The following is a 26,332-nucleotide window of genomic DNA, read 5'->3' as shown; positions in this document are numbered from 1 at the left end:
ACTGAGGTGGAGCAGACAGGAGGGGGAGTGACAGTTGGAGTAAGAGAAGAGGATTGTGGGAGAAACTGCTAACTGAAAGGTCTTGGCCTTCTGAACTTGGCTGAGTGTGGAGCAAAGACCCAGAGCTCTATATCCCAACTTGTGGAAAACCTTGCCTCCATTCCCTTGCCCTGGAGAAGAAGGTTCCTGTATGTGTGAAAGCATCCATTAGAGGAAGAACAAGACAAAAGCAAGCTGCTGAAAGGGGTTGATCTCTTAACTTCAGGGGGCCACCCTGAAGATCCTTTCCATCCCTTGACCTTCCCAAGAAGGACACTTGCCTTTTGTTTAGTAAGATAGAGATAGTGACTAGCTAGGGAGAAGATAGATAAGCTGAAGTTGAGCCATCTTGGTTCAGCTGAAGAAGCAGCAAGGGTCTCCTATTCCCATTCTTGATTTGCTCCAATTATTAAACTACTTGAAAAATGGGAGCTCGCAGTCAGATTAATATTGAAGGGAGAACAAAGAGAGACTAGCGGCTAAGCTAGCCATTAGCCTAGGCTAAACAACGAAAGCCAACAGTGACAGCCTGCCTGCCTGACAAGGGGGACTTCTGGGGTTCAACTGCCAGTCAAGCTTTGCCCCAGAAGTCACTCAAAACACTGGCCCTGCCATCCTTAACCCAGAGTACCTCTCTTGTGGGTTGAGTGGGAGGAAATTACAAAGACAGTCTCTCAGCAGAGGGGTACCTTTCTCCTTTTTCCTCGCCAGCCTCCATATTCCCTCTGTCCCTTCAATTCCTCCATTTCCTTTTACAAACCCTTCCTTTCCCCTGTACTTGTTCAATTCCCTTCATTTGTACAACACATAGGGCAAACAGAAGGAAATATCTGAGGGGAGGCACTTGCTGAAGCTGGGTGGGGAGACTTAGGAGAAGCCGCCTTTGGAAGGTAGGAGTTGAACTGAGTCTTAAAGGAAGCAAGAAGGTAGCATGGAGGAAAGACAGTGAAATTAAATCAAACCAAATCAACAATCATTTATTAAATACTAAGCACTACCCACTGTTCTCAAGGAGCTCATAGACTAACCCACCAAGCAAACAACTTTGTACCTGAAAGATACAGACAGAATGGCTTGAAGATAATCTAAGCAGAAAGACACTAAGATGAAGGAGGACTAGGAAAGACTTCTTATATAAGGCAAAACTTTAGTTAAGACTTGAAGGGGGGAGGCAGCTAGGTAGCCCAGGCCTGGAGTTGGGAAGACCTGGGTTCAAATTTGACCTCAGATACTTCCTAGCTATGTCATCACTTAATCCCAATTTACTTAGCCCTTGCGACTCTTCTGTCTTAGAATTGATACTAGAGCAGAAAGTAAGGGTTAAAAAAAAAAAAAGATTTGAAGGAAGTCAGAAGGCAGAGACAAGGAATAAGAGAGGTCCAGGAATAGGGGAAAGGAAAATGCCTAGTCAAGGAGATGGGGTGTTGTGTTCATAAACAGCAAGTGGACCAGTGTCACTGGATGGCGTTGTTCAGGGAGGGAAGTAGAGAGGAAGAAGCCTGGGGAGGTAGGAAAGAGCCAGGCTGTGAAAGGCTTTAAATGCCAAGCCCAGGATTTTGTACTGGATACTGGGGGTGACAGAAAGTTACTGGAGTTTATCGAACCAGAAAAATGGTAGGGGTAGACTTGTTCTTTAGGAAAATCAATTGGAAACTGAGTAAAGGGCAGATCAAAGTAAGGAGAGACCCATTAAAAGACCATGGCGATCAAAAGTTCAGGCATGAAGTGACGAGAGCTTACACCACTACAGTGGCAGCTGTGTGAGTGGAGAGAAGAGAGTGTGGGATAGTTATAAAGTACCTACAATAATGGCATTATTAATACCTAATAAGTGTAGAACACTTTCCAGTTTAGAAAAGTAGTTTCACAGCCAATAACACATCTGATCCCCACTAAAAAGACAGAGCAGGGATTCTGAGGTTTAGGGAAGTTAAGGAGTCCCATAGGTTCAAACTAGAGCAAATCATTTAATTGTCTAGGCTTTGGATTACCTGTAAAATTAGGGTGTTAGTCTAGATTAGTCAATCAACAAGCATCTTACTAAGTTCCTAATACTTGCTAGACACTATGCTAACCAGTTGGGATACAAAGCCAAAAATGAAATAGCCCCTGACCTCAAGAAGCTTACATTCTATCAGGGGAGTCAACATGTATATCAATATGGGCAAAAGGAATGCCAGGCAATTTTAGGGCAAGAGAATCAGGAAAGGCCTAATAAAAGAGATGGCTGGCATTTGAGCTAAATGTTAAAGGAAGCCAGGTGTTTTCAAAGCAAGGGTGAGAAGAGAATACATTCCAGGCATGGGGTGGAATGGGGGTGGGGAAGGGCAGGGAACCTGTGCAAAGTCACAGAGACAGAGAATATGTGTGAGGAACAGCAAGGTCATTTTAGCTGGACTGCAGAACATGAGAAGGGGAATAACTTATAACAAGGATAAGAAAACTAGGAAGTCCTTTAGATGGCCTCCAAAGCCCCTCCTAACTCTAAATTTATGATTCTACCACTTATCTAAAGTCATATTACTAGTAAGTGGCAGAGATAAGCCCAGGACCCAAGTTATAGAACTGAAAGATGAAAAGTTCCTTAGAGGTAATTTTATACAGATGAGTAAACTGAGGTCTGATTTGTACAAGGTCACAAAAACAAGCCATAACTCACATTCTTTTAGGGCTTTGGGTTTACAAAAACCTGCGTATGGGTTTCTATTTATATATTTTCCCATTTACAAAATGGGTTTTTCCCAGCACAATCCTATAAGGGAAGCAACAAAAGGATTATCATATCCATTTTATAGACATGGACACTGAGGCTCATTCAGAGGAAATAATTCACCTTCAGTCACATGGTTGATAAGTGTCAGATAGGAATGGAATCAGGGTCTCCAAACTCTTTCTGCTATAGCACTTTTTCTCTGTGATATATCTAGCAATGCTACTTTCTTTCAGAATACAAAAAAAAAAAGTGACTTTGAAGAGATGGCCTTACTTATGGATAGAGAAGATGGCAGGTTTCTAGACTGGTTCCTCCACCCTTCACTGGATGAAGTCCATTATTATTGGCTGAATTCTGAGAGTTCCATAAATCCATCCTAGAACATGAAGGCAAGGAGTAGGGGAAGGAATCTGAGAAATCCTTTGGTCTAAATCCTTTATTTTACTGATAGAGAAAACCAACCAGAGGGTTACTGGACTTTATAAGAGATAGAGCAATTAGTAGTGTTCATTAATCGCTCCCACTGATGGAATTCTATTGTGCTATAAGAAATGATAAGCAGGACAATGTCAGGAAAAGCTGGAAAGATCTACATAAACTGATACAAAGAGAAATAAGCAGAACCAGGAGAACATTTTACACAGTAATAGCAGCATCAACCATGAAAGATGTTGTTACTCTCAACAATACAATGATCTGAAACAATTCTGAAGGATGTATGACAAAGAATATGATCCACCTCCAAAGAAAGAATTTTTGGAGTCAGATGCAGATCAAAGCATATAATCTTTCACATTTGTTTACTTATGGTTTTATTTGGGGTGGTTTTATATGAATTTGTCTTACAACAAAGATCAATATGGAAGTGTGTTTTGCATGTATGATCAAGATAAAATTGCTTATCATCTCTAAGTGGGGGGAGGGAAGAGAGAGAGGGAGATAATTTGGATCTAATAATTATGAGTGGTGGAGGAAAAACTGGGAAAAGAAATGAGAGTAATGAAGAAAATAATGAAAAAAGAATTAGCAGGTTGATAAAAGAGGCACACATATAATAATCTGAAGGAAATAACACCTTTAAAAACAGAATTGATCAAATGACCAAAAGGATATAGAAGCTCACTGAGGAAAATAATTCCATAAAAATCAGAATTGGATAAATGGAGGTTAATGATTCCATGAGACACACAAAAAAAAACAATAAAACAAAGTCAAAATAATTGAAAAAAAAGTAGAAGAAAATGTAAAATATATCATTAGTAAAACAACTGACCTGGAAAATAGATCAAGGAGAGATCAATTGAAAATTATCAAACTACTTGAAAGGCATGACCCTAAAAAGAGACTAAACATTATATTTCAAGAAATTATCAGGGAAAACTAATTGAGGTTGAAATAAAAAATGAAAGAATATACCAATCATCTCCTAAAAGAAATACTAAAATGAAAATTCCCAGAAAAATTATAGCCAAATTCCAGAGCTTCCAGTTCAAAGAGAAAATACTACAACAGCCAGAAAGAAAGCATTCAAATATCATGGAGTTACATTCTGAGGACCACCCAAGATTTAGTGGCTTCCGCGTTAAAGGAGCAGAAGGCTTGGAATATGATTTTTCAGAAGGCAAAAGAACTAGGATTATAACCAAAAATAACCTGCCTAGAAAAACCAAGGGTCTTTGGGAGAGGGGGAGGGGGAAGAATGGATATTTAATGAAATAGAGGACTTTTGAGCTTTCCTTGTGACAAGACTAGAGCCAAATAGAAATTTTAACATCTACACACAAGGCTCAAGAGAAATATAAGAAGATAAACATGAAAGAGAATGGGATTCAATAAAGTTAAATGTTATATTCCTGTATGGGAGGATGATACATTTAATACCTAAGAACTCTATAATTATTAAGCCAATTAGACATAGACAAAGGGCCTGAGTGTGAGTTAATTGTGTTTGAATGGGATGCACTGGAATAAAGAGAAAAAATTTCTCACATAAAAGAAGCTCACAAGGAAGAGATTTTATTTTGAAATGAATTCTCATTGCTGAAGCCATGCTAACTTATGGTGATCCCTGCTTCCCCTGCCCTAACCAATCCTTTTAATAATATATGCTAACATTTTTTTCAGGGATCAGTCAAGTTCACTGGCCTTGAAGTTCATGTCAAGGGAAATAGAGTAGACAATGCTAGAACCTCATTCTCATCAGAATTGGTTCAAAGAGGGAATACATACATATATAAATACTTGAGTATAGAAATCAACCTTGCCAAATAGGGAAATATGAAGAAAAGGAGATAAGAGATATGGGTGGGGGATGATGATAAGGGAGAGTAGATTAAGGGAGGAAATGGTCAGAACTAAAACAGATTTTGAGAGAGGAGAGGGTGGAGACAGAGACAGAAACTGAGATAGAGAGAAGAAAATAGGATAGAGGGAAATATAAAGTAATCATAACTGTGAAAGTGCATGAGAAGTGGATAGAAAAAATGATTAGAAACAAGAATCTAACAATATGTTATTTACAAGAGCCACACTTGAAAGAGAAAGACACACAAAGAGTTAAAATAAGGGGCTAGAACAGAATCTATTGTGCTTCAGCTGAAGTAAAAAAAAGTAAGAGTAACAATCATGACTTCAGTCAAAGCAAAAGAAAAAAAAGATCTAATTAAAAGACATAATCAGGGAAATTATATTTTGCTAAAAGATATCATAATTTGAGGAGGATTTGGTTTTATTTATTAATGTCACTAATTGGGGAATGGCTGAAAAAAAAAATATAGTGGTCTAAGGCAATTCCAAAGGGCTCATGATAAAAAAATGCAATCTATGTTCAGAGAAAGAACTGGTGAACTCTGATTGAAATTGAAGGATAATTTTCTCCTTTATTATTTGTTTGCTTTTTTTGGATAGAGTGGTTAATATGAAAATGTTACATATCACGTGCACAATTTATATAATTTTTATTTCCTTCTCAGTGGGTAGGGGAGAGCTGAGGAGGAAAATAATTTGGGACTTAAAGTTTAAAAAAGAAAAAAAATGATGAAAATAATTTTTAAAAAGATTCTGGAGAATGGGAGAAGTATCACAAGTTTGAAAAAGATCAAAATGTTGTTCTAATTTATGAGGGAGGAGAGGTGAGAGCGGAAAGGGAAGAGAGTGGTATCTGCAAACTCTAGGCCAGTAAACTTGATTGACCCCTGAAAAAATGCTAGTATATACTATTAAAAAGATTGATTAGTGAATATCTGGGGAGCAGGGGAAGCAAGGATCACCACAGGTTAGCATGGCTTCAGCAATGAGAAGTCATTTCAAAATAAACTGACTTATTTTTTTGGCAGGGTAACCAAATAGTAGGTCAGAGGCATGCTTTAAAGTTTACCTAGACTTCTGTAAAGCATTTGACAAAATCTCATGCCATTTTTGGGCACAAGACACAAATGTTTGAGCCACAGTAAGATAGTTAAGGCAAAGTCAGGATGTCAGAATAAAAGGAAGCCTTATTGCCCAACTTCCCAGTAAATCTTCTCTTCAATGATCTAAAAACATGCCATATCAAATTCGGATCAGGATAGTCAAGAGAAAGTGAAATATATCATTTATCCAGCCACGGGCAGCTTAGAGAGAAAGACAGAGGTCTTGGAAACAGAGGATGGTATCTGGACAGGAACATACACAATAAGGAGTATTTCAGTGCTCAGGTATTGAAAGAGAATGGAGACAGAGTACCAGGGCAGGAAGTACTAAGGCAGAAAGAAATCCCAGGTGATTCCTAAAACAGTTCTGGGTGCAAAGGAGGGGTACCATCTGACAGCTCTATTATGAACCACTCAGTTCTGAGTCACAGATTCAGGGCAGAGAGGAATAATCTTGAGCGTTGGATTTACCTGTATAGAGGACAAGGAATAAGTTTCAGAAATGCAGTTGTGTGACTGATGCCAGAAGTAGTGTGGTGATTTATTTCTAGCCTTTAGCCTAGCATCTAAGCCTATGGCAAAATAACCAAGGTAGGAGTCCTAGACTAAAGGGGAGCTAGCAGTTCAGTTACTCTAAACCTACAGAACTTCCCAGCAGGCTAACAGTGACTGAGTCCAGCAACTGCTACTAAAACTCTCAAAAATAAGACAAAAGATTCAACTTGTTTCAGGAACTTCCAGAGGGTCAGCTCAGGAGGACAATGAGCAGACCTCAACCCAGATCACACCATTTTCAGAGTACTGAAAGCCTAGACACCCACTCTGACCTCTGAAAGCAGCAGAAAGACACAGGATGACAAGATCTCAAACCAAACATTCCCCCCAAGAAGTGCATAGAGTATAGCACAAAGAAGATAAAAAGAAATAGGCTAGAAAAATGAGCAAATAAAAAAAGAACTGAACCTCAAAGAGTTCATGGTTATAGGGAAACTCAAGATATAAACATAGACGACAATGACTTGAAAACATCAACAAGCAAATCCCCAAAGATAAATGCAGCTTAGACCCAAGTTCAACAAGAATTTGTAGAAGAGTTAAATAGTTATTTAAAATTATTTTTAAAACCAAATGAGAGTGATAGAGAGAAAAGTGGGAAAAGAACTAAGACCTAGAGAAGAAATATATTTTAAAAAAGAATCACTGTCTTGGAAAAGAGAAAAGGCTAGGTCATCAGACCAGATCTAAGATCAAATCAAACAGGGATAAATGTACAGTTTTATGCTTGGGTTCAGAATTCACAAGTATGAAATAAGAGAGGAAGGGCAGCAATGTGTTTGAAAAAAAACTGAGAATTTTAGTGGATTGTAAGTTTAATGTGAATCAATGGTATGATATTACTGTCAGCAAAATAAGGCAATCTTATACTGCATTAAGAGGATTCCAGTGGTCATCACCTGCTAATAGTTCTATACTCTGTAATGATCAGAAAATACATGAAGTGTCATATTCAATCAATATTGGCTGATTTTAGGAAGGATTGACAGCCTAGAGTGTAACCATAATGGTGAGAGGACTAAATATCATACCATATTAGAACAGATGAAGGAAAAAAGGAATGTTTAGTCTGGACAACACTTGAAGAAGGAAGTGAAGGGGAAGACATGAGAGCTGTCTTCAATTATTTGAAGAGTTGCCATTCAAGAGGGATTAGAATTGTTCAGCTTGGCACTGGAAGTCAGAACTTAGGGCAAAGTTGCAAAGAGAAAAATTTAGGCTTAAAATAATTAGGAACTTCCTAAAAAACAGAGCTATCCCAAAGGTGTAGGATCTGCCTTGGAAAATGGTGGTTTCTCTGCCAGTGGCTGTGTTAAAGCATAGGCTGGATGACCATGTTTTGATTACATTGGGATTTCATAAATAAAGCTTGGACCAAATGGCCTTTGAAGCCTCTTCCAACCCTGAGGTTCAGTGAAACAATCAGCACTATGCAATCTTGTACTCTCTGCATCATTCAATCAGTTGTATGACCATAAAGAAGTGAATGGCTAGAGAATATTGTTTGTAAGAGTATGCCTGCCCAGTTCTGATATTTTCACCAAATATGCTCTTAATTCATGTTAGAAATGGTTCTCATAAAGATACTGTTGGCATGAAAAAGAAGACATATGGGTTGGCAGTTACTGATATCTTATCATTCATCTTTTTGAGAAGATAATAGCCATGATTTTTTAAAACTACTTGGTATTTTCCCTTTTTTTTTCAGATATCTTAGAATCAACCTCTCAACAGCATCAAAATTGTATTGCCTCCAGCATGGGTCTTTTCTGAGTAGTTCCACTATAACTGATGGAAAAAATTATTTGGTGTAGAGAATATGTTATAAGACAGATCCATTTCTCACTATTTTCTGAGTCAATACATAGAATAATGATAGACTAGCTAACACAAATATTATTAGTCAGTAAATCAGCATTTATTAATCACTTACTATGAGCCAGTTACTATGCTAAGTTCTAGGGATTCCAAAGAAACCAGCTAAATGGCTCAGTGGATAGAGTGCTAGCTAGGCCTCGAGTCAGGAAAATTCAAATCTGGCCTCAAACACTTTTTAGCTCTGTGACCCTGGCCAAGTCATTTAACCTCTAATTACATGACAAAAGTATCCACTGGGTCTTCTGAAGAAGGAAATGGCAAACCACTCTAGTATCCTTGCCAATAAAATTCCAGGGATAGCTATGGTCCATGGGGGATCACAAAGAATTGGACATGACTGAATGACTAAACAATAGGGATTCAAAGAAAAGTAAAAATAGGGTCCCTGCCCTCAAGAAGCTCCCATTCTAATGTGGACAGAGTCACATAATAACATATATCTGTAATACAATGTTATAAGCACATAATATTTAATCCTATATTATATTAATATACATAAATGTATTTAAAAGATATAAATATATTACATAAAATATAATAAATAAGTTATATAAAATAATAATAATAGAAAGGTCATCTCAGAAGGAAGGAGTTAGCAGTAGGGAGGACCTAGAAGGTGGAATTTGTGAAGGAAGCAGGAGGAAGAGGTGAAGAGGAAGAACATTCTAGGCCTGGGGGACAGCCAGAAAAAAGGTGAAGAGGCAGGAGATAGCATGTCACGTCTGAAGAACAGCAAGGTAGCCAGTGTTGCTCAATGGTACCGTAAAGGGAAAGAAGTAATGCATAAAAGAAAATTCCAAACAAGCATTTTGTTTTGGATCCTAGAGGGAACAGGGAACCATTGGCATTTATGGAGTAGGGAATGACCAGGTCAAACTTATGCTTTAGGGTTACTTTGGCAACAGAGTGAAGGATAGAGTGGAATGAGGTTCTTAGCCCCATTTTACAGAGGGGAAGCTAATGTTCATACAAGGGATATGACTCAATTCCATGCTTCCTGATTGTAAAACCAATACTCTATTACAACACAGTCGCTCAAGTTAGCCTAAACAAGTTGGCTATTACTGCATGAAATCAAGCACAATTCTTTGTGGTAGCAAAAACCTGGAAACGATTTAATTGCATACCGAGAGGCCAATGATTTAACCAACAGTGGCACAAGAACATAATAAAATATTATGGCTCCAGAAGAAACAACAAATATGAGATATTTAGACGAATTTAGGAAGATCTGCATAAACCAATTGAGGAGATAGTAAAGAGACCCTGGAGGACAATACACAGAATTATACAGATTTCATATTGTTGTCATATATGGGATTATATACATATACATTTAATAATGTTATACAATCGTATTGGGGCAGTTAGGTGGCCTAGGAGATAGAGTGCCAGGCCTACAGTTAGGAAGACTCACCTTCCTGAGTTCAAATCTTGCCAAATATACTCCCTAGCTGAGTGGCCCTGGGCAAGTCACTTAACCTTGTTTACCTCAGTTTCCTCTTCTGTAAAATGAGCTGGAGAAGAAAATGGCAAACCATACCTGTATCTTTGCCAAGAAAATCCCAGCAGGAGTTACAAAGAGTTGGGCATGACTGAAAAATGACTCAATAACAAAATAACAATAAAATGATATTATACTTATACATTATATATAAATTATACAGTTATATATATATATATATATACACAATATGGAAAGGCACCCAAATGAGATTAATTATAATAAAAATCTTGATAATAGAGAAGGACAATGAAACCCATTTCCCTCCTCTTAGGCAAGATATGGGAGAATAAGAGTATAGAAAAATGAATATGTTGTCAGATATTGTTTTAGAGTCACTATTGCTTGACTCCATTTTCTTTGTGACAAAGGAGAGGTACATCCAAAAATTACTATGGCAAAAATAATATCAATTAAACCTTTAAAATGTGATTAAATGATGCTCTAGAAGTAACTGTAAAGAGGAAGTATCAGCTTGATGCTGGAAAGTACAATGGCTTGGGAGTCAGAACACCTGGGTTCTAGTCTGTTCTTTCATTCACTGGCTGTGACCTTAGGTAAATTATTTCCCCTTTCCAGGCCTCATTTTCCTCCTCCTATAAAAAATGAGGCTTACTCTAAACAATTTCTAAGGATCCTTCCAGCTGTGATATTCAGTGATTTCTATCACTAGATGGGGAGAAGGAAACAGTGTCTTCAGGAAATGACCTTCTCAGAGGGCTGTATCCCCATTTCTCTGTAGTGATAACTAAGACCAGCTGAGCCCACAGATCTTTGGCTACAGTCCCAGGTATCTAGAAATGAGAAACTAGACAATCTTGTTTTGATGTGCCCAATTCATCTAAAAGCTTAACGGCTGGATCTTTAAAGGAGACCTTGATGTGCCGCTGAGGCAGAGAGAAAAAGCTTGAAAACAGATTGACGACATTCTTGTAAGAGTCCCAAGAATGATTCACCAAAGCCACATACAGACTTGTTGGCCTCCTGTGTGGAAAATAATTCAGTTTGTCCAGGCGTGTGGCAGTGGGGGGTGGAGGGGGTGAACCCTCAACCCAAGCCATGTGAGAAGGACCCAGAGCAGGGCTGTTGCAAGAAGGAAAAAGATAAGCATAGGGCAGAAAAACAGAAACAGCTAGGTTCTTTCCCAAACTCTGTCCTTCGCCATGGTATCAGGTCACACGCTTGACCTCATTGTCAGAGGAGATCAGTCTTCCTTGGCCTGCCTGAGAGGATTCACTAGTAAAAAGTGACATCTTGATCCCAGCCTTTTACAAGAGCAAAGCCCTGGGGGCGGATGGCACTTGGAACAGGAACATAGGTCAGACGATTTGGAGGATGAACTTCTTCAAATGGAAATTTAAGAGCAACAGCCAAAAAATATGGCTCAGTGTTGAAAACACCACCAGCCCTGTGATTCCCCAGAACAAAGGCAGAACAATGGTCATGAAGGAAACGGACACCAGTGAATCCTGTCAATCAATCCTCTTCAGAACCTCAGCCCCTGGGACAGCTCTGTGTCTCTCAGTGTACTCTCTCCACCCACCCAGTACTTCTGGTGCTAGAGAGAATCCATCACACATAGGCACAATCAGATCACAGATTTAGAATTGGAAAGGACCTCAGAATCCAATCTCTTATTTTAATGATGAGAAACGGAGACCCAGAAAACTTGCCTGAGGTGACATAAATATTAAAGTAGCAGAAGAATTTGAATCCAGTTCCTCTAAATCTAAATTCAGTGGTTTTTCCACTGTATCGAGTCCCTTTTTATTTAATTAAAATTATTTCCTATAAGGAATTAGAGGGCTGTGGAGAATAACTGGAGATAACTGGAGACATGTTGAGGTGGCAATAAAGCCCAGATATTAACAAAGTCCTACATGTCCAGCCCAAGTCTCATTTATTCAATCTCTATATCATCCCCTTAGAATCTACACTATATTACTCAGCCCAAAATTATATATCATCTTGTATTTCATGCTGCTCTTTCATGTACATCCATTTTATCTCCTTAGCTATACTTTGGGCAGGATCTGTGACATATATCACCAACTCCTCCACAATGCCAAGCACAGTAAACATAGTGATATTGGATGGCATCATGGAAAGAACTGGACTTCTCAAGGAATGCTGGGTAGAATTCAGAGAACATGGATTCAAATCCCAGCTCTGCTCCTTACTACACAGGCAAAGATCTTTAGGCTTTACTCTCCAGTAAATGAGTAAAATGAGGAGAGTGGATTTATCAGTCACTAGAGACCCATCCAGGACTGTATATAAGTTCCATGAGGAAACATAATTGGAAAACATAAATGGAAAACAACAGATGAAATAGAAATTGGGCTGGAAACTCCATCTCCTGTTCATTTATAAGTCTACCAGAGACTAGTTTCAAAGAAAAAATTCCACTGAGAAATCTGAGGTCCATTTGGCTGTACAAAAGAAAAGGAGAAGGAGAAAGGGAAAGGAAGGGGGGGAAACCTAGACAGACCCAGGCAGGTGTTAAAGAGATTTGACTCCCCACCAACTGCAAGAACACATCCCTTCTTGCTGTGGATCTGAGCTGCCTAGGAGGGAAGTACCCTTAGTTTTCAAAAACCTGGAACACAAACTCTCCATCCTGTATCTATTCTGTGCACACACACACACACACACACACACACACACACACCCTCTGGTTCTTCTAGCATTTTTTTTCCTGCTCTGATTCCTTCCCCCACACTGGCCTTTTCAAAGAGCCTTAAAGGCAGGAACCTTCCTCATTGCTCCCCCTTGCATTCCACCCCACTTCCTTCTCTTGGCACTTCCTTTCTGTGTCTCTTTTTTGTACTTATCATGTGAAATGTATCAGTTATCCACGCTTGGGTTTTATCCTCCTTACTAGATTCCAAGCCCAGGCCCCAGTTGAAGAATGCCTGTTTAGAGCTTCATGAGAATTAAAGTCTCCATCTGTGTGTGTGTCTCTCTCTTTCTCTGTGTGTGTCTCCCCTTACCATCTGTCTTAGAATCAAGACTGAATATTGGTTCCAATGGAGTAGGCAATGGGGTTAAAAGACTTGTGCAGAGTCACAGAGGAAGTGTCTGAGATCAGATTTGAAATCAGAACCTCCCATCTCTAGGCCTGACTCTTATTCCACTGAGCTTCCTAGATGTTCTTTTTTGAGTTCTGGATCACCTCCAGCATCCAGCCTGGGGCTCTGCCCACAACAGGTGTTTAGTAAATTATGTGTTTGTTGAATTGTATGGGTGTGATTCAAAATTTCCAAAAGCCAAGAAAACCAGTAAAAAAGATAGTGAGGTGAGACGGGAGACACCCCAGACTCTGGAAATGGCCAGAACCACTTTGAGGCAGATGCTGCCATATAACATCAGGTCATCCTCTTACATCATACATACTGGAACTATGCAATCTCACACACACACACACATCACAGACTCCCTAAGAGCTGAAGAAGAAACTGAACATACCCGGGGGTCTATGACCAGGTAGGTTTGAATGTTCATCTCCTTTAGGTAGGGGTCTCTCTGTTGCCCATTCCCTTCCTCCACTTCATATGCTCTGTCCAGATGGTTCAATGTAGCTTCAGTAATATGTACCCGACTGTAGAAAAGAATGTGAAAAAAAATTCAAACCACACATGCTCAGAATCCTCCAAGAAGGGTCTCATAACCTGATTTAGTCATCCTGTGCTTCTCTGGTGCTGAAGGAAGCTATAGGTATTCAGATCCTGTGCCCCTATCCAACATGCATGCTTTACTTGAGAGGGAAAAGTGGTATCTTGATAAATCACAGTGGGAAATCAAAGAGAAAGATTATTCATCCTTTATCCATACTCCTAGTAACTCCTGGCCTATTCAGTAGGTCAATACTGAATCAGGGAATTGGGTGCATAGCATGTCAGCCCTGGAAAGGACAGAGATCATTTGATACTAACCTCCCATTTTAAAGAGGGAAGAGGAAAAGGTTGACTCTGGCCAATAGCAAGAAGCCAGAGCTCCCATCAAATCCAGGACAAAAGACAAATGAGTTGGTGGCCAAGCAAAATCTCCAGGAACTGAGGGACCAGAACTCAACACTATAAGAATGAGAGGGAAGTAAAGTTCAAATCCCTCAGCTATGGCTGGTTCTTACCCAGGGACTCCAGCTGATTCCATTCGGTTGGCCAAGGAGACATCGTGGGACCACACATCATACTGCCATTTTCGAAGACCAATGACCCCACAGAGCACATTTCCAGAGTGGATGCCCACTCTCATGTTGATATCTACACCTGTGGCTTCCCTCACTTGCCTGTGAACAACAGGAAAATATCAGGACTTTCTGGGAAGCAGCAAGGCCTCAACCAGTCTGGTGGTCCTTAGCTTCAAATCTTTTAGGATCTTCCTTCATCCTAGAACTAAGAAATTCAACTACCCCAAGAATCAATTAAACATTTTTTGGGTGTTGCCCACCCAAGGGCAGGCATTGTTGCAGGGCCAAGAGAAGTTACAGTCTGTGCCCTTTGGGAACTCACAGACTTGCAAATTAAATAAAATTCATACACAACGCTACTAGGGAATAACACAAGACAGGAGAAACAGTGATTATAAAACTCTTCCTCTGCAACTTAAGAGTTTTAGAGAATATGGGGCATCTGGGTAGCACAGTGGATAGAGAGCCAGGCCTGGAGTTGGGAAGACCTGTGTTCAAATCTGGTTTCAGACATTTCCTAGCTATAGGACCCTGGGCAAGCTTTGCTGCTCTTCTGTCTTAGAATCAATGATAAGGCAGAAGGTAAGAGTTTGTGGGTATTTTTTTAAGAATTAGAGAATAAAATATGAAATAATTTACCCATATTCATTCAGTGTCAAAGAAATGATTTAAACTGGAATTCAGGTCTCTGAGATTCCAACACTTCCCACAAGACATTAAGGGGACGGGGATAAGCTGTTCCTCTAAGCTCTCTCCTGGACCCAGAGTAAGTGCTTTAGGACACAGAAAGTCTCCCTGAGAGCAAAGGTAGTCAAGGAATGCTTCCCAGAAGAGGCGGGATTTGGGCTGGGTCTTGAAATATGAGCAGAATTAAAAGGAGCAGGGAGATTATCATTTTTACAATTAAAAATACAAATTTTGATATGGGCTCCCAAACGTGACTCACAAAGTTTGTCCTGATGCCAGACCAGAATCCCTTCTGCTATCATGAAAGTAATATCCTTAAAGGAAACAATGAGGAGGCAGCTAGATAGCTCCAAGGATAGAGAGGAGGTCCTGGATTCAGATTGGCCTCAGACACTTGCCAGCTGTGTGACCCTGGGCAAGTCACTTGACCCCCATTGCCCAGCCCTTACCACTCTTTTGCCTTGGAGCCAATATACAGTAATGATTCTAAAGCAGAAGGTAAAGGTTTAAGAACAAAATAAAGAAAAGAAAACAATGAATGGCCTCGAGTTATCATTTATATTCTCTGCCTCTCTGCTTTCTACTGTGTCCCATCTCGTTTCTCACAAGGTATCTCGCACCTGCCATACACAAGCCTATTGGCTCTGCCTGAGATTTTGGAACCAGAGAAACTTGGGGGAAGAGCAAGACAGATGACACACGTCTTTGCTGTCACAGAAGCCTCGTCCCCCCACCCTGTGTACCCCAAGTACCTACTTGATGGCTTCACACATATCGAGTCCCATCTTCACACAGTTCCTGGCATGAGTTGGCAAGGATACTGGCAAGCCAGAGACACAGTAATAGCAGTCCCCCAAGATCTTAATCCTCATACATTCATTTTCCTACAAAATAAACGACTTCCTGAAGCTACAGAGCTAATTAGGGGACCCAAGCAGGACAGAAGCCAGTCTTCCTAAGCCATGCTCCAACCATTCTTTTTACCACCCCAGCATAGCCTCTCCTTAAACCTTAGCGTTGGTAGAATAGGTCAGGGAACTGCCTTAGAGCCTGGGCTTAATCCCTGCCCTTCCCTGCCCAGTGCGCCCCAGACAGTGACTTACCTTGGCTATCTGGTCAAACTTTCCAAAGAGCTCATTCAGCATCACCACAAGCTCCTTGGGGGAACAGTCACTGGCCAGGCGGGTGAAGCCCACAATGTCTGCATACAGGATGCTGCAGAACCACAAAGCAGGCCTGTGACCAGGCAGCCACTAACATGGTCCCCAAGGCCTCAGCATGAAACATTCAATCATCACACAGTCAGTACTTCACATGACACTCGATGCTCATATACGTGACTGAGAAGCATGAATATATGGTACTCCCAAGCACATCAGCAAACGTGGAAGGGGCCAATAAGGGCACTTGGATCCTCCAAAGAGGATGGGGGAGAGAGGGGGAGAGAGGGGGAGAGAGAGGGGGGGAGAGAGAGAGAGAGAGAGAGAGAGAGAGAGAGAGAGAGAGAGAGAGAGAGAGAGAGAGAGAGAGAGAGAGAGAGAGAGAGAGAGAGAGAGAGAGAGAGAAGGAGAGAGAGAGAGAGAGAGAGAGAGGGGAAGGAAAAGAAACAAACAAACAAAGGTTATGATCAACTTTTGAGCTAGAAGGAATCTTAGAGGTCATCAAAGTTGAGTCCTGTCATTTTCCAGGGAGTTCCAGAAAAGATCAGTGACTTGCTCAAAGTCACACAGCTAGTAATGGAACAGAAATTCTAATTCAGCCTCATAGACTTGAAATTCAGTGGCCTTTTCATTAGAAAGCCTCGTTTCTACAGGTTTTGAAATATCTAAGATGGAAATTTTGTGTAGGAGGCAGTTATAACTATTCTTCAGCCTTTGGTTTTAGTTTTGTCTTTTGGTTGTTGTTTTTTTGTCTGAGCCTATAATGTGGGTAACTCCCTGTGAAGAAACTCCCTCCCCTGATGTTAATGGGCATCCTGTCTGCATCTTACCCTCAAACAGAACTGTCCAGGTGTTCCTCACAGCAAGACAATCTCTCCACCCTTCTCATATATACTTTGGCCAGAATAATGCTAAAATTAATTTGTATCTCCCAAGCACAAGGGGAATATTGAAAGAATACTGGAACAATGCCCAGAACAAGCACTGAGGAATATTTGCTGTGATTAATTCCCAATCCTAACACCTCACTCCTTTTGCCCCCACCCGCAACCCAAGTGTCCTCCTGTGCCCATCAGAAACCATTTTCCAGTTAAGGATCTGGGCTCTGCTGCTCTTGCTTCTCCTGGCAGTCAAATGAAGTATTCCAAGCTTAATAGAAGCATCCGTTATGCTCTTGGGGTTCCCAGCAAATTCGAATGAACAAACATTCAATCAAAAAGCACTTAGATGGCTTGGTGGATTAAAAACCACACCTAGGCATGGGAAATCCTGGGCTCAGATCTAGCCACAGGCACTCCCTAGTTGTGTGACCTTGGGCAAGTCATTTAACCCCCATTACTTACCCCTTACCACTTGGGGAACATGATAGAGACATTTCCCTGATGCCCTTGTGAAGCAATCCCCTAAGCAATGCACCTTGAATCTACATTCCCCCATCCTAGGACCATGATCAGGAAGGAAGGACATTGAGAACAAGAGATTCACAATGAAGCCCCCAAGTGGCCATTAGTTATGTGAAGCCCCTTTGTGGTCTCAGTTCCCCTGCCCATAAAGGAAGGACATGAGCCCAGAAGTTAGAGCAAAATGAGTAACCTTTGGGCTTCAGTGGCTTTCAAAGCAGGCAGGGCCTTCCTCTATGACTTTAGCAGTAATGAGTATCCTCTGCCTACCCAGCCCGCAGTGCTGGGCCACCTTGGAGAGGTGTGACCCATTCTGCTTTGCCCGGGCAGCTGCGGGGTGAATGAGATCACGTCTGCCTGGCTCAAAGCACCCACTACAAAGGTACAGTGTGGTTAATAACAAGCACCTACCTTGGAGGGTGCTCCACCTACTCCCCCTCCCCATTGTCCCGTTCCCCAGCTTTGCTTCTCAACCAGAGCTGTCTGGGAGCCAGCAGCCTCCTTTGAGGACTCAGGAAGACTCGGGGCAGGTGCTGTGAGAACTAGAATGGTCCCAACCTTGCCAAGACTCAATCAATCCCTTATACAACCAACCTTGATGGCGCCACCTCCATGCCCTGCTGGGACTGGGGGTGAGTCATGGTGAAGAGGAGAAAGGGCAAGAGAAAAAACTTTCTGAGACCCTTCTTTTGCCATCTGGTTTGACTCCATCCTTATTTCCCAGGGCTCCCCCACATGACAAGTGGCCCTAGAATATTTACATCTCTAATATAAAAATGCAGAGCAGACATCAATGAAAAGAGAAAATGTGACTCAAGACATTAGGAAATGGGAAGTTGGGCAAATTCTAGTCTCTTCATTCAGCAAAAGCACTGCATTTTGAATTCAGAAGACCTGAGTTCAAGTCCCAGCCTTGCCACCTATTATCCTTGGGCAGAAACAGTAACAAATGTTTAAGTCCATCGTATATCTCCAGCACTGCACATGGGGCTAGAGAAGAGCCAAAGCTTAGACAAGGCACAGCCCATGCCCTAACTCTCAGCCAAGTGGACAAAAAAGTTGAGTCTTGAAGGACAGCCAAGAATTTAATAGGCAAAGATGGGCAAAAAAGGCATTTCAGGCCTCCAGCCATGCCTCAGCTCTTTTCCTAAGATGCTAGGAGATATGGCAATGCCCTGAGCATACAGAAGGGATTACCTGAGACAGGAATTTGAATCTTACTCAGGAGACACCAGAAAGCTACCCAAGATTACTGAATGCTTACACGGCCAGCATAAAAAAGATCAGTCTGGCAATGCCATGAATTATGGATTGGAGGGAGGAGAGAATCCTGCAATCATCTAAACAACTAGCAATGAGGATCCATTGCAGGTGGCAGTGAGAAAAGAGAGGAAGGGTCTGATCAAAGAGATGATGTAGAAATAGACTTGGAGAGGCTTGGAAACTGATGGTATGAGAGCTGAGAAAGAGGTCACAAGCATCAGAGGCTGTCTGCATATACCTAATAAATATTAGTTGACTGATAGGTGGTATAAGACTAAAAATGAATGAATACCCTAAATATTTAAACTTATAGGATTTAATAGCAACAAAGTGAGGGAGAAAGGGGTTCCCTCAGCTGAGTGAGCAAAGCAAAGATCCAGAGACCCACACCTGCCATGCTCCAGCTGAAGCAAAAGCCCAAAAGCCCTTGCAGCAGGGGTTTCAGCAAATCTATAAACAAACCCACGCAAGGGCACAACACAGGGATGCAAGGCAAGGGAACCCAGGGAAGAACAAAGAATGCTGGGAAATGAAGTCCCCTGTCCACAATCTTTTTTAAAACCCACAGTGGATAAGGGTTCCGTAGACAGAAACAGTGAAGTCAGGAGTGGGAGCAGATTTAGGGGACGAGAGAACAGAATCACTTTGGGACATATTGAGCTTAAGGTGCTAATAAGACAAAAGGTGGAGACTGGAGAAGGGGTCTGAAACTCAGGAAAGAGGTTGTGCCTACAAACAGAGATGGAAGAATCACCTGCACAGAAGTGAGAGGTAAAAACTACAGGAGGTGGACTGAGATGGTCAAGGCAGATAGTATAGACAAGCAAGTCCCTGGGAAAACACCTACATTACTGAGTCAAGATGAAGATCCAAAGAGTTGTGAATTGATCCAACCATTCTGGAGGGCAATTTGGAACTATGCCCAAAGGGTGACAAAAGAATATCTACCCTTTGATCCAGCCATAGCACTGCTGGGTCTGTACCCCAAAGAGACAATGGACAAAAAGACTTGTACAAGAATATTCATAGCTGCGCTCTTTGTAGTGGCCCAAAACTGGAAAACGAGGGGATGCCCATCAATTGGGGAATGGCTGAACAAATTGTGGTATATGTTGGTGATGGAATACTATTGTGCTAAAAGGAATAATAAAGTGGAGGAGTTCCATGGAGACTGGAACAACCTCCAGGAAGTGATGCAGAGCGAGAGGAGCAGAACCAGGAGAGCATTGTACACAGAGACTAATACACTGTGGTACAATCGAAGGTGATGGACTTCTCCATTGGTGGTGGTGTAATGGCCCAGAACAATCTGCAGGGATCCGGGAGAAAAAAAACACTATGCATAAGCAAAGGATAAACTATGGGAGTGGAAACACCAAGGAAAAGCAACTGCCTGACTATAGCGGTTGAGGGGACATAACAGAGGAGAGACTCTAAACGAAACTCTAATGCAAATATTGACAACATAGAAATGGATTCGAATCAAGAACACATGTGACACCCAGTGGAATCACGCGTCGGCTATGGGGGGTAGGGGGGAGGAAAATAAAATGATCTATGTCTTTAATGAATAATGCTTGGAAATGATCAAATAAAATATTATTTAAGAAAAAAAAAGATGAAGATCCAAAGAAGTGTTTAGGAAGAAAGAACCAGAAGGACTGTGGTGTCTCTGAAGCCAAGGGAAGAAGCTCTGTCAGTAAATGGGGGTGAGGAATTACATGTCATCAGAGGTCTCAAATTTGTGGCCACAAGTGGAGGGAACCAGATTAAAATGGAAATGGGAAGACATTTCCTAGCTGTTTCACCCTGGACAAGTCACTTAACCCCCATTGCCTAGTCCTTACAGCTCTTCTACCTTGGATCCAATACACCGTATTGATTCTAAGACAAGGTAAGGGTTGTTTGTTTTTTTTTAAGTAATTGGGAAATGTTTGCCAAATTAAATAAAAATACAAAACAACATAGTGTTAATTTGTGGTTTCCTAAGTCAACATTCAGCTATAAGCGATCCTTTCCATTTCAGTTTTACTCCACTCCTCCAATGAATGTTTATCTAGTATCACTAAGAACTCAAGCCTTCTGCTCCAGCCACACTGTCGGTTGACTATCTCCAGAAAAAATCAGGCTTATTCCTGCTTGGGTTTCCTCCATCTCCCTGACTCTGTCCCTGATCCTGATTTCCTGAATGCCCTCCCCAAATACAAAACAATCTTTCCAGTGTTTCAAAGCCCCAGTCCATTCCACCTCCTCCACAAATCCCTGTTGTACTACTCCAGCCTGCTTTGTGATGTCCCTGCATTGAATTCTTAGAAAACTAATTGTATCACTCATTTGAGTGCTTTATCCCCTATTTGTCATTGCCTTTTTTCTCTCCTCTCTCTCCTTGGTAATTTCATCCATTAACACAACTTCAGTTATCGCCCCTATAAAGATAACTCCAAAATCTCTCTATATTTTTATCAATCTCTACCCAAAGCTTATTTATACTGCCTCCTAGATAGCTACATCTAAATATTCTGCTGGCATCCCAAACCCAACACATATAAAACTGAGCTCAACATCTCCTCTCTTAATATTGATTCTTTCCAGGACAGCTAAGCAGTGTAATGGATAGAAAACCAGGCCTGATGCAGGGAGGACCTGGGTTCAAATTTGACCTCAGACACTTACTAGCTATCACTGGGCAAGTTTCTGTGCAAATCATTTAACCCCAGTTGCCTAGGTCTTACCACACTTCTATCTTGGAATCCATACTTAGTATCAATTCCAAGACAGAAGATAAAGACTTAAAAAAACATCGATAATTCTCCCTTAATTTCTCCATTTCTATTGATAGTAAATTCCAAGTTGTCTTCTTTTCTTCTCCCTCATATCCATTCAGTTGCCCAATCTTGTTCTATCTACTTTTACTGTATCTTGAGCTTCCATTCTTTCCTTTCCACTCTCTTTGTAACCACTAACGTTCAGGCCTTCACCCCTTTTTCACCTACTACACTACTACATCAACCTCCTACTTAGTGTCCCTGATTCAAGTCCCTCTCCTGCCCACTCCAATCCATCATTCATGCTATTCATTGCCCAACTGACATACCTTTACTCAAAATCTTCCAAATAAAATATAAACTTGACTCCATCATTCAGGCATCTCCAAAACATGGTTCGAACCTCCCCACCCAAACTTATCTCCCATGGGTGGCTCTTCCTCACCTCACATTCTGGTGCCGCTTGACATAGAGACTGTGAAAGTTGTTGTCAGGCATATTTCTTCTGTCATTGTTCTCCTTAAGCCGCTCGATGATGGTCAACTTCATCCCCATTGAGATGTGAGCTGGTAATACTGAGAGCAGCAAGTTCTCCTGAAGCGCAGGGAATTAGAGCATTTCAAAGTTGAGTGGGACCTCAAGGAGCATCTTGTTAACATCTACACACACACACACACTCACACCAGAAGCAGAACAGATATCCCCTCTACAGCCTACCTAATAAGAAGCCATCTAGCCTCTGATTAAAAACCTCCAGTATTGAGGTAACTCACTGCTTCCCAAAGTATACTGTTCATTCTATCATTAGACAACTCTACCTGGGAAGTTCTTCCTCATATTGCCCTGAAAATCTACCTCTCAGTAAATCCTACTCCTTGGTCCTAGTGCTATACTCTTAGGCCAAATGGAACATGAAGAGACCCTCCTAAGGCCCCTTCTAGCTCTGACACTCTCTGCTTCTAAATTTGCAAAGTTCCAAAGCATCCATGATGAAAAATGCTCTCCATTTCCAGAGAAAGAATTGATGAACTATGAGCACAGCTTGAAGCATAGTTTTTTTCCCCCTTAACCTTGAGGTTTTCTTTGTGTTTCCTTTTCTAGCATGACTAGTGTGGAAATGTTTTGCATGACTTCCTGTATATAATCCATATCAAATTGCTTGCCTTCTGAAGGAGGTAAGAGGGATGGGAGAGAGGGAAAGAATTTAGCACTAAAAAAAATATTAATAATTACTTTTAAAAATTTCAATGTGATTGGGGAATATTTAATGAAATAAAAATAATATCTAGACTGCTCTTTCACATGACCATCAAACTTCCCCAAATTCTTTTCTTCACAATAAATGACCGCAGTATCTTGAACCAAAGGGTTGATGCCACTATCAAGGCAACTTCACAAGGGTTTATAAAGCACTTTTAAGCATGAGGGAAGAAGATATGGTCTTACTTTAAGTCATAAGTTTTTAGTGAGCATCACACCTAACCCCCTCATTTTACAGATAATAAAACCCAAAGAGGTTTTTAAATGGTCGTCCTTCAATCCAGAGGAACTTATGAGAAAGAAAGCTATCCACATCCAGAAAAAGAACTGTGGGAGTAGAAATGCAGAAGAAAAACATATGATTGATCACATGGTTCAATGGGGATATGATTGGGGTTTTAGAATTAAACAATCCCTCTATTGCAAATATGAATAACATGGAAATAGGTTTTGAACAATGAAACATATAACCCAGTGGAACTGCTTGTCAACTCCAGGAGGGGAGAGAGAAGAGAGGAGGGGAAGAACATGAATTGTGTAGCCATGAAAAAATATCCTTAATTAATTATTTAATTAATTAAAGAAAAAAATTGTTGTCCTCCTTCTGTCTTGGAACTGATACTAGTATCAATTCTAAGACGAAAGATAAGAGAAAAGAAAAGGAAAAATGGTGGTCTTGGCCAGACTAAAAACTATCCTAGAAGAGGTAATAAGAGAATAATGGTTCAGTCCCTACTTTCCCAATCAGTGCACTTCCATACCGTCTTCAGAACCCAAAGATATGCAAATACTAGTCATATTGATAAATTTAAGCCAGAGGGAGAAGTTAGCCAGGGATTTACTTAATGATTTACATTCTAATTTGGAAAGGGGAGAATCATATATATTAAGTAAAGAACAATACAGTGCATAATCAAATGTTCCTGAACATAACCAATACTCCCACATAGATGTGGCACCTATAATAAGAGCTCTAATGTTCACCTCCAGAAAAAGAACTGATAAAGAGAAGTATGCATGATATGGTTTTGCAAATATAGAGTCAAATGATGCCTTCTCTTAGTGTGGAGTAGGGAGGGAGAGAGCTTGGAAATTAAAATGTAACCAAAAATAAATTTGATACTATAGCATGAGGTAACTAGAGAAGACTTCCTAGAAGAGGTGAGATTTGAGCTGATCTTTGAAGAACAAATAGGATATGGGTAGATGGAAAAGGTGTCCTTGCAGGGAGAAAAAGATAAGCAAAGGCAGGAATGTCCATAGAATATCTGAGAAGGAGACCAGAAAGGCTGGAAGAAGAGTCAAAATGAAGGAAAAAAAGTTGAGTGTCTCAAAGAAGAAGAACAGGATGATGAATATGATTTCCCAGAATACAATTTGGACCATTTCAAACTGAGCAACTGCTCCCAAGAGGGCTTACCTGTTGACGTTTCTTAATCTTCAGTTTCCTTCGGAGCTGGATGTACTTATGGGTGTAGATATAGAGGTCCTTGGATGCATCCTGCATCTGGGACTTGTGAAAGGCACCCATCAAGTTCCCACAGAGGAAGATTGTGGTGTTTGCCAGCAACTGCCAAGGATGGATGTTCAGGGGGAAAGACAGAAAATTCATCGGCTATAACCCAGAACCTGCCTCACTGACAGAGAGTTAGGCTCGTATAGCAGTGGCCTGAGTCCCTGGACACACCAAGGATGGGAAAGGTCATCCTAGTTGGTGTAAAATGTAAATTGCATCTGCAGTTCTAGAGTCTAGCACAAGTTCAGGTCTCACTTCTCAATCATCCTTTCTATTCAAGAATGAGAAGCCATTTCCCACACTCAGTGGATTAAGAGTCAGGCCTAGAAATGGGAGATCCTTGGTTAAAATCTGGTCTCAGATACTTCCTAGCTGCATGACCCTGGGCAAGTCAATTAACTTCCCTTGCTGCTCTACTCTTCCATCTTAGAACTGATATTCAGACAGAAGGGGAAGGAAGGAAGGCAGGAGGGAGGGAGGGAGAGAGGGAGAGAGGGAGAGAGGGAGAGAGGGAGAGAGGGAGAGAGAGAGAGAGAGAGAGAGAGAGAGAGAGAGAGAGAGAGAGAGAGAGAGAGAGAGAGAGAGAGAGAGGGAGGGAGGGAGGGAGGAGGGAAGGAAGCCAGGAAGGGAGGAAGGGAGGAAGAGAGGAAGAAAGGAAGAAAGGAAGAAAAGAAAGAAAGGAAGAAAGGAAGAAAAGAAAGGAAGGAAGAAAAGAAAGGAAGGAAGGAAGGAAGGAAGGAAGGAAGGAAGGAAGGAAGGAAGGAAGGAAGGAAGGAAGGAAGGAAGGAAGGAAGGAAGAAAGGAAGAAAGGAAGAAAGGAAGAAAGGAAGAAAGGAAGAAAGGAAGAAAGGAAGAAAGGAAGAAAGGAAGAAAGAAAGAAAGAAAGAAAGAAAGAAAGAAAGAAAGAAAGAAAGAAAGAAAGAAAGAAAGAAAGAAAGAAAGAAAGAAAGAAAGAAAGAAAGAAAGAAAGAAAGAAAGAAAGAAAGAAAGAAAGAAAGAAAGAAAGAAAGAAAGAAAGAAAGAAAAGAAAGAAAGAAAGAAAGAAAGAAAGAAAGAGATCCTTGTGGCTTATCTCCCTCTATTAACATATGCCACATATCCACAAAACAGACAAGGCAGGTTGGGTACAACCATTCCCCTTCCAGTAGCCACTTCATCGCCACTTCCCCTTAACCAGTGCTGGAGATAGGCATATGGGTAGCAAATGGCACGTAAACCCCAAGGGGAAGCCATGCTTAAGTTTTTAAAAGCTTCCTTCCCCTTTCTCCATGATCTTAGCCATCTCCTAGAAGACTAGGAGAAGTAATAAGAAAATAGCGGCTCGGCCCCTACCTTAAGCCCTGCCTTCCCACCCAATGCACTTCTATACTCTCTTCAGACCCCAAAGATATGCAAGCACCAGTCCTATTGATGAATTTACACCAGAAGGGGGAAGTTAGACTGGATTTTTACCCCTAGGGACCCCAGACAATGCCTCCCCTGGATTATGTTCTCTTTGGTATGCTGGCTATCCTCTTGTGCCTATCCTCTTGTGCAGATCTTAGGCCAACTCAATGTTCAGTCCCCGTCAGGAACTACCATATCCTAAGAAGCTTCCGCCATGCCACTCACTTAACATCCAACTCACTCTCCCATCTGCTTCATCTCTACCCTGGCTGCCTTATCACTACCTGGGTAGCCCCTCCCCAGCTTCCACCCTGGCTGTCTAGCTCCTCCTTGTGTTTTCTTCTCTCATTCAAATGTGAACTCCTTGAGAGTAGAGGCCATCTTTCTCTCTTATTTTTTGTATTCTAAGCATTTAGCACAGTTCCTGGAAGATAGTAAGTGTTGAATAAATGTTCCATCTACCTGTCCAGGAGCTAAACCTCTATACAATAGCCAGGAACTCAGAGCAGCCCACTGCTGCTCGAAGCAATAACTGAAAATCTGAAAATGCCTACAACAGTAATCCTCAAGCCCAAGTTGCACTCCTTTCTCTTTAGTGTTCCTT

The 26,332-nt window shown here is 41.1% G+C and overlaps 1 protein-coding gene across 9 annotated transcripts in view; it reads right to left on the bottom strand.

The window, feature by feature from the left end:
• ADCY7 (adenylate cyclase 7) overlaps positions 1-26,332 on the bottom strand; it is a 117,274-nt gene that overhangs the window by 32,608 nt on the left and 58,334 nt on the right. For all 9 annotated transcript variants that reach the window (XM_016428451.2, XM_056812278.1, XM_056812280.1 and 6 more), the window contains 6 exons: positions 24,247-24,396; positions 22,012-22,160; positions 16,082-16,193; positions 15,735-15,862; positions 14,232-14,390; positions 13,568-13,700 (listed from right to left, as the gene is read on the bottom strand). In XM_016428451.2, coding sequence (XP_016283937.1) covers positions 13,568-13,700; positions 14,232-14,390; positions 15,735-15,862; positions 16,082-16,193; positions 22,012-22,160; positions 24,247-24,396 — 831 coding nt within the window. The remainder of the gene's footprint in view (positions 1-13,567; positions 13,701-14,231; positions 14,391-15,734; positions 15,863-16,081; positions 16,194-22,011; positions 22,161-24,246; positions 24,397-26,332) is intronic.

This window comes from Monodelphis domestica, chromosome 1 (genome assembly GCF_027887165.1).
Source record: "Monodelphis domestica isolate mMonDom1 chromosome 1, mMonDom1.pri, whole genome shotgun sequence".
Taxonomy (NCBI): domain Eukaryota; kingdom Metazoa; phylum Chordata; class Mammalia; order Didelphimorphia; family Didelphidae; genus Monodelphis; species Monodelphis domestica.
Note: the sequence above shows the minus strand (reverse complement) of the source record. Positions and strands in the feature narration are given on the sequence as shown.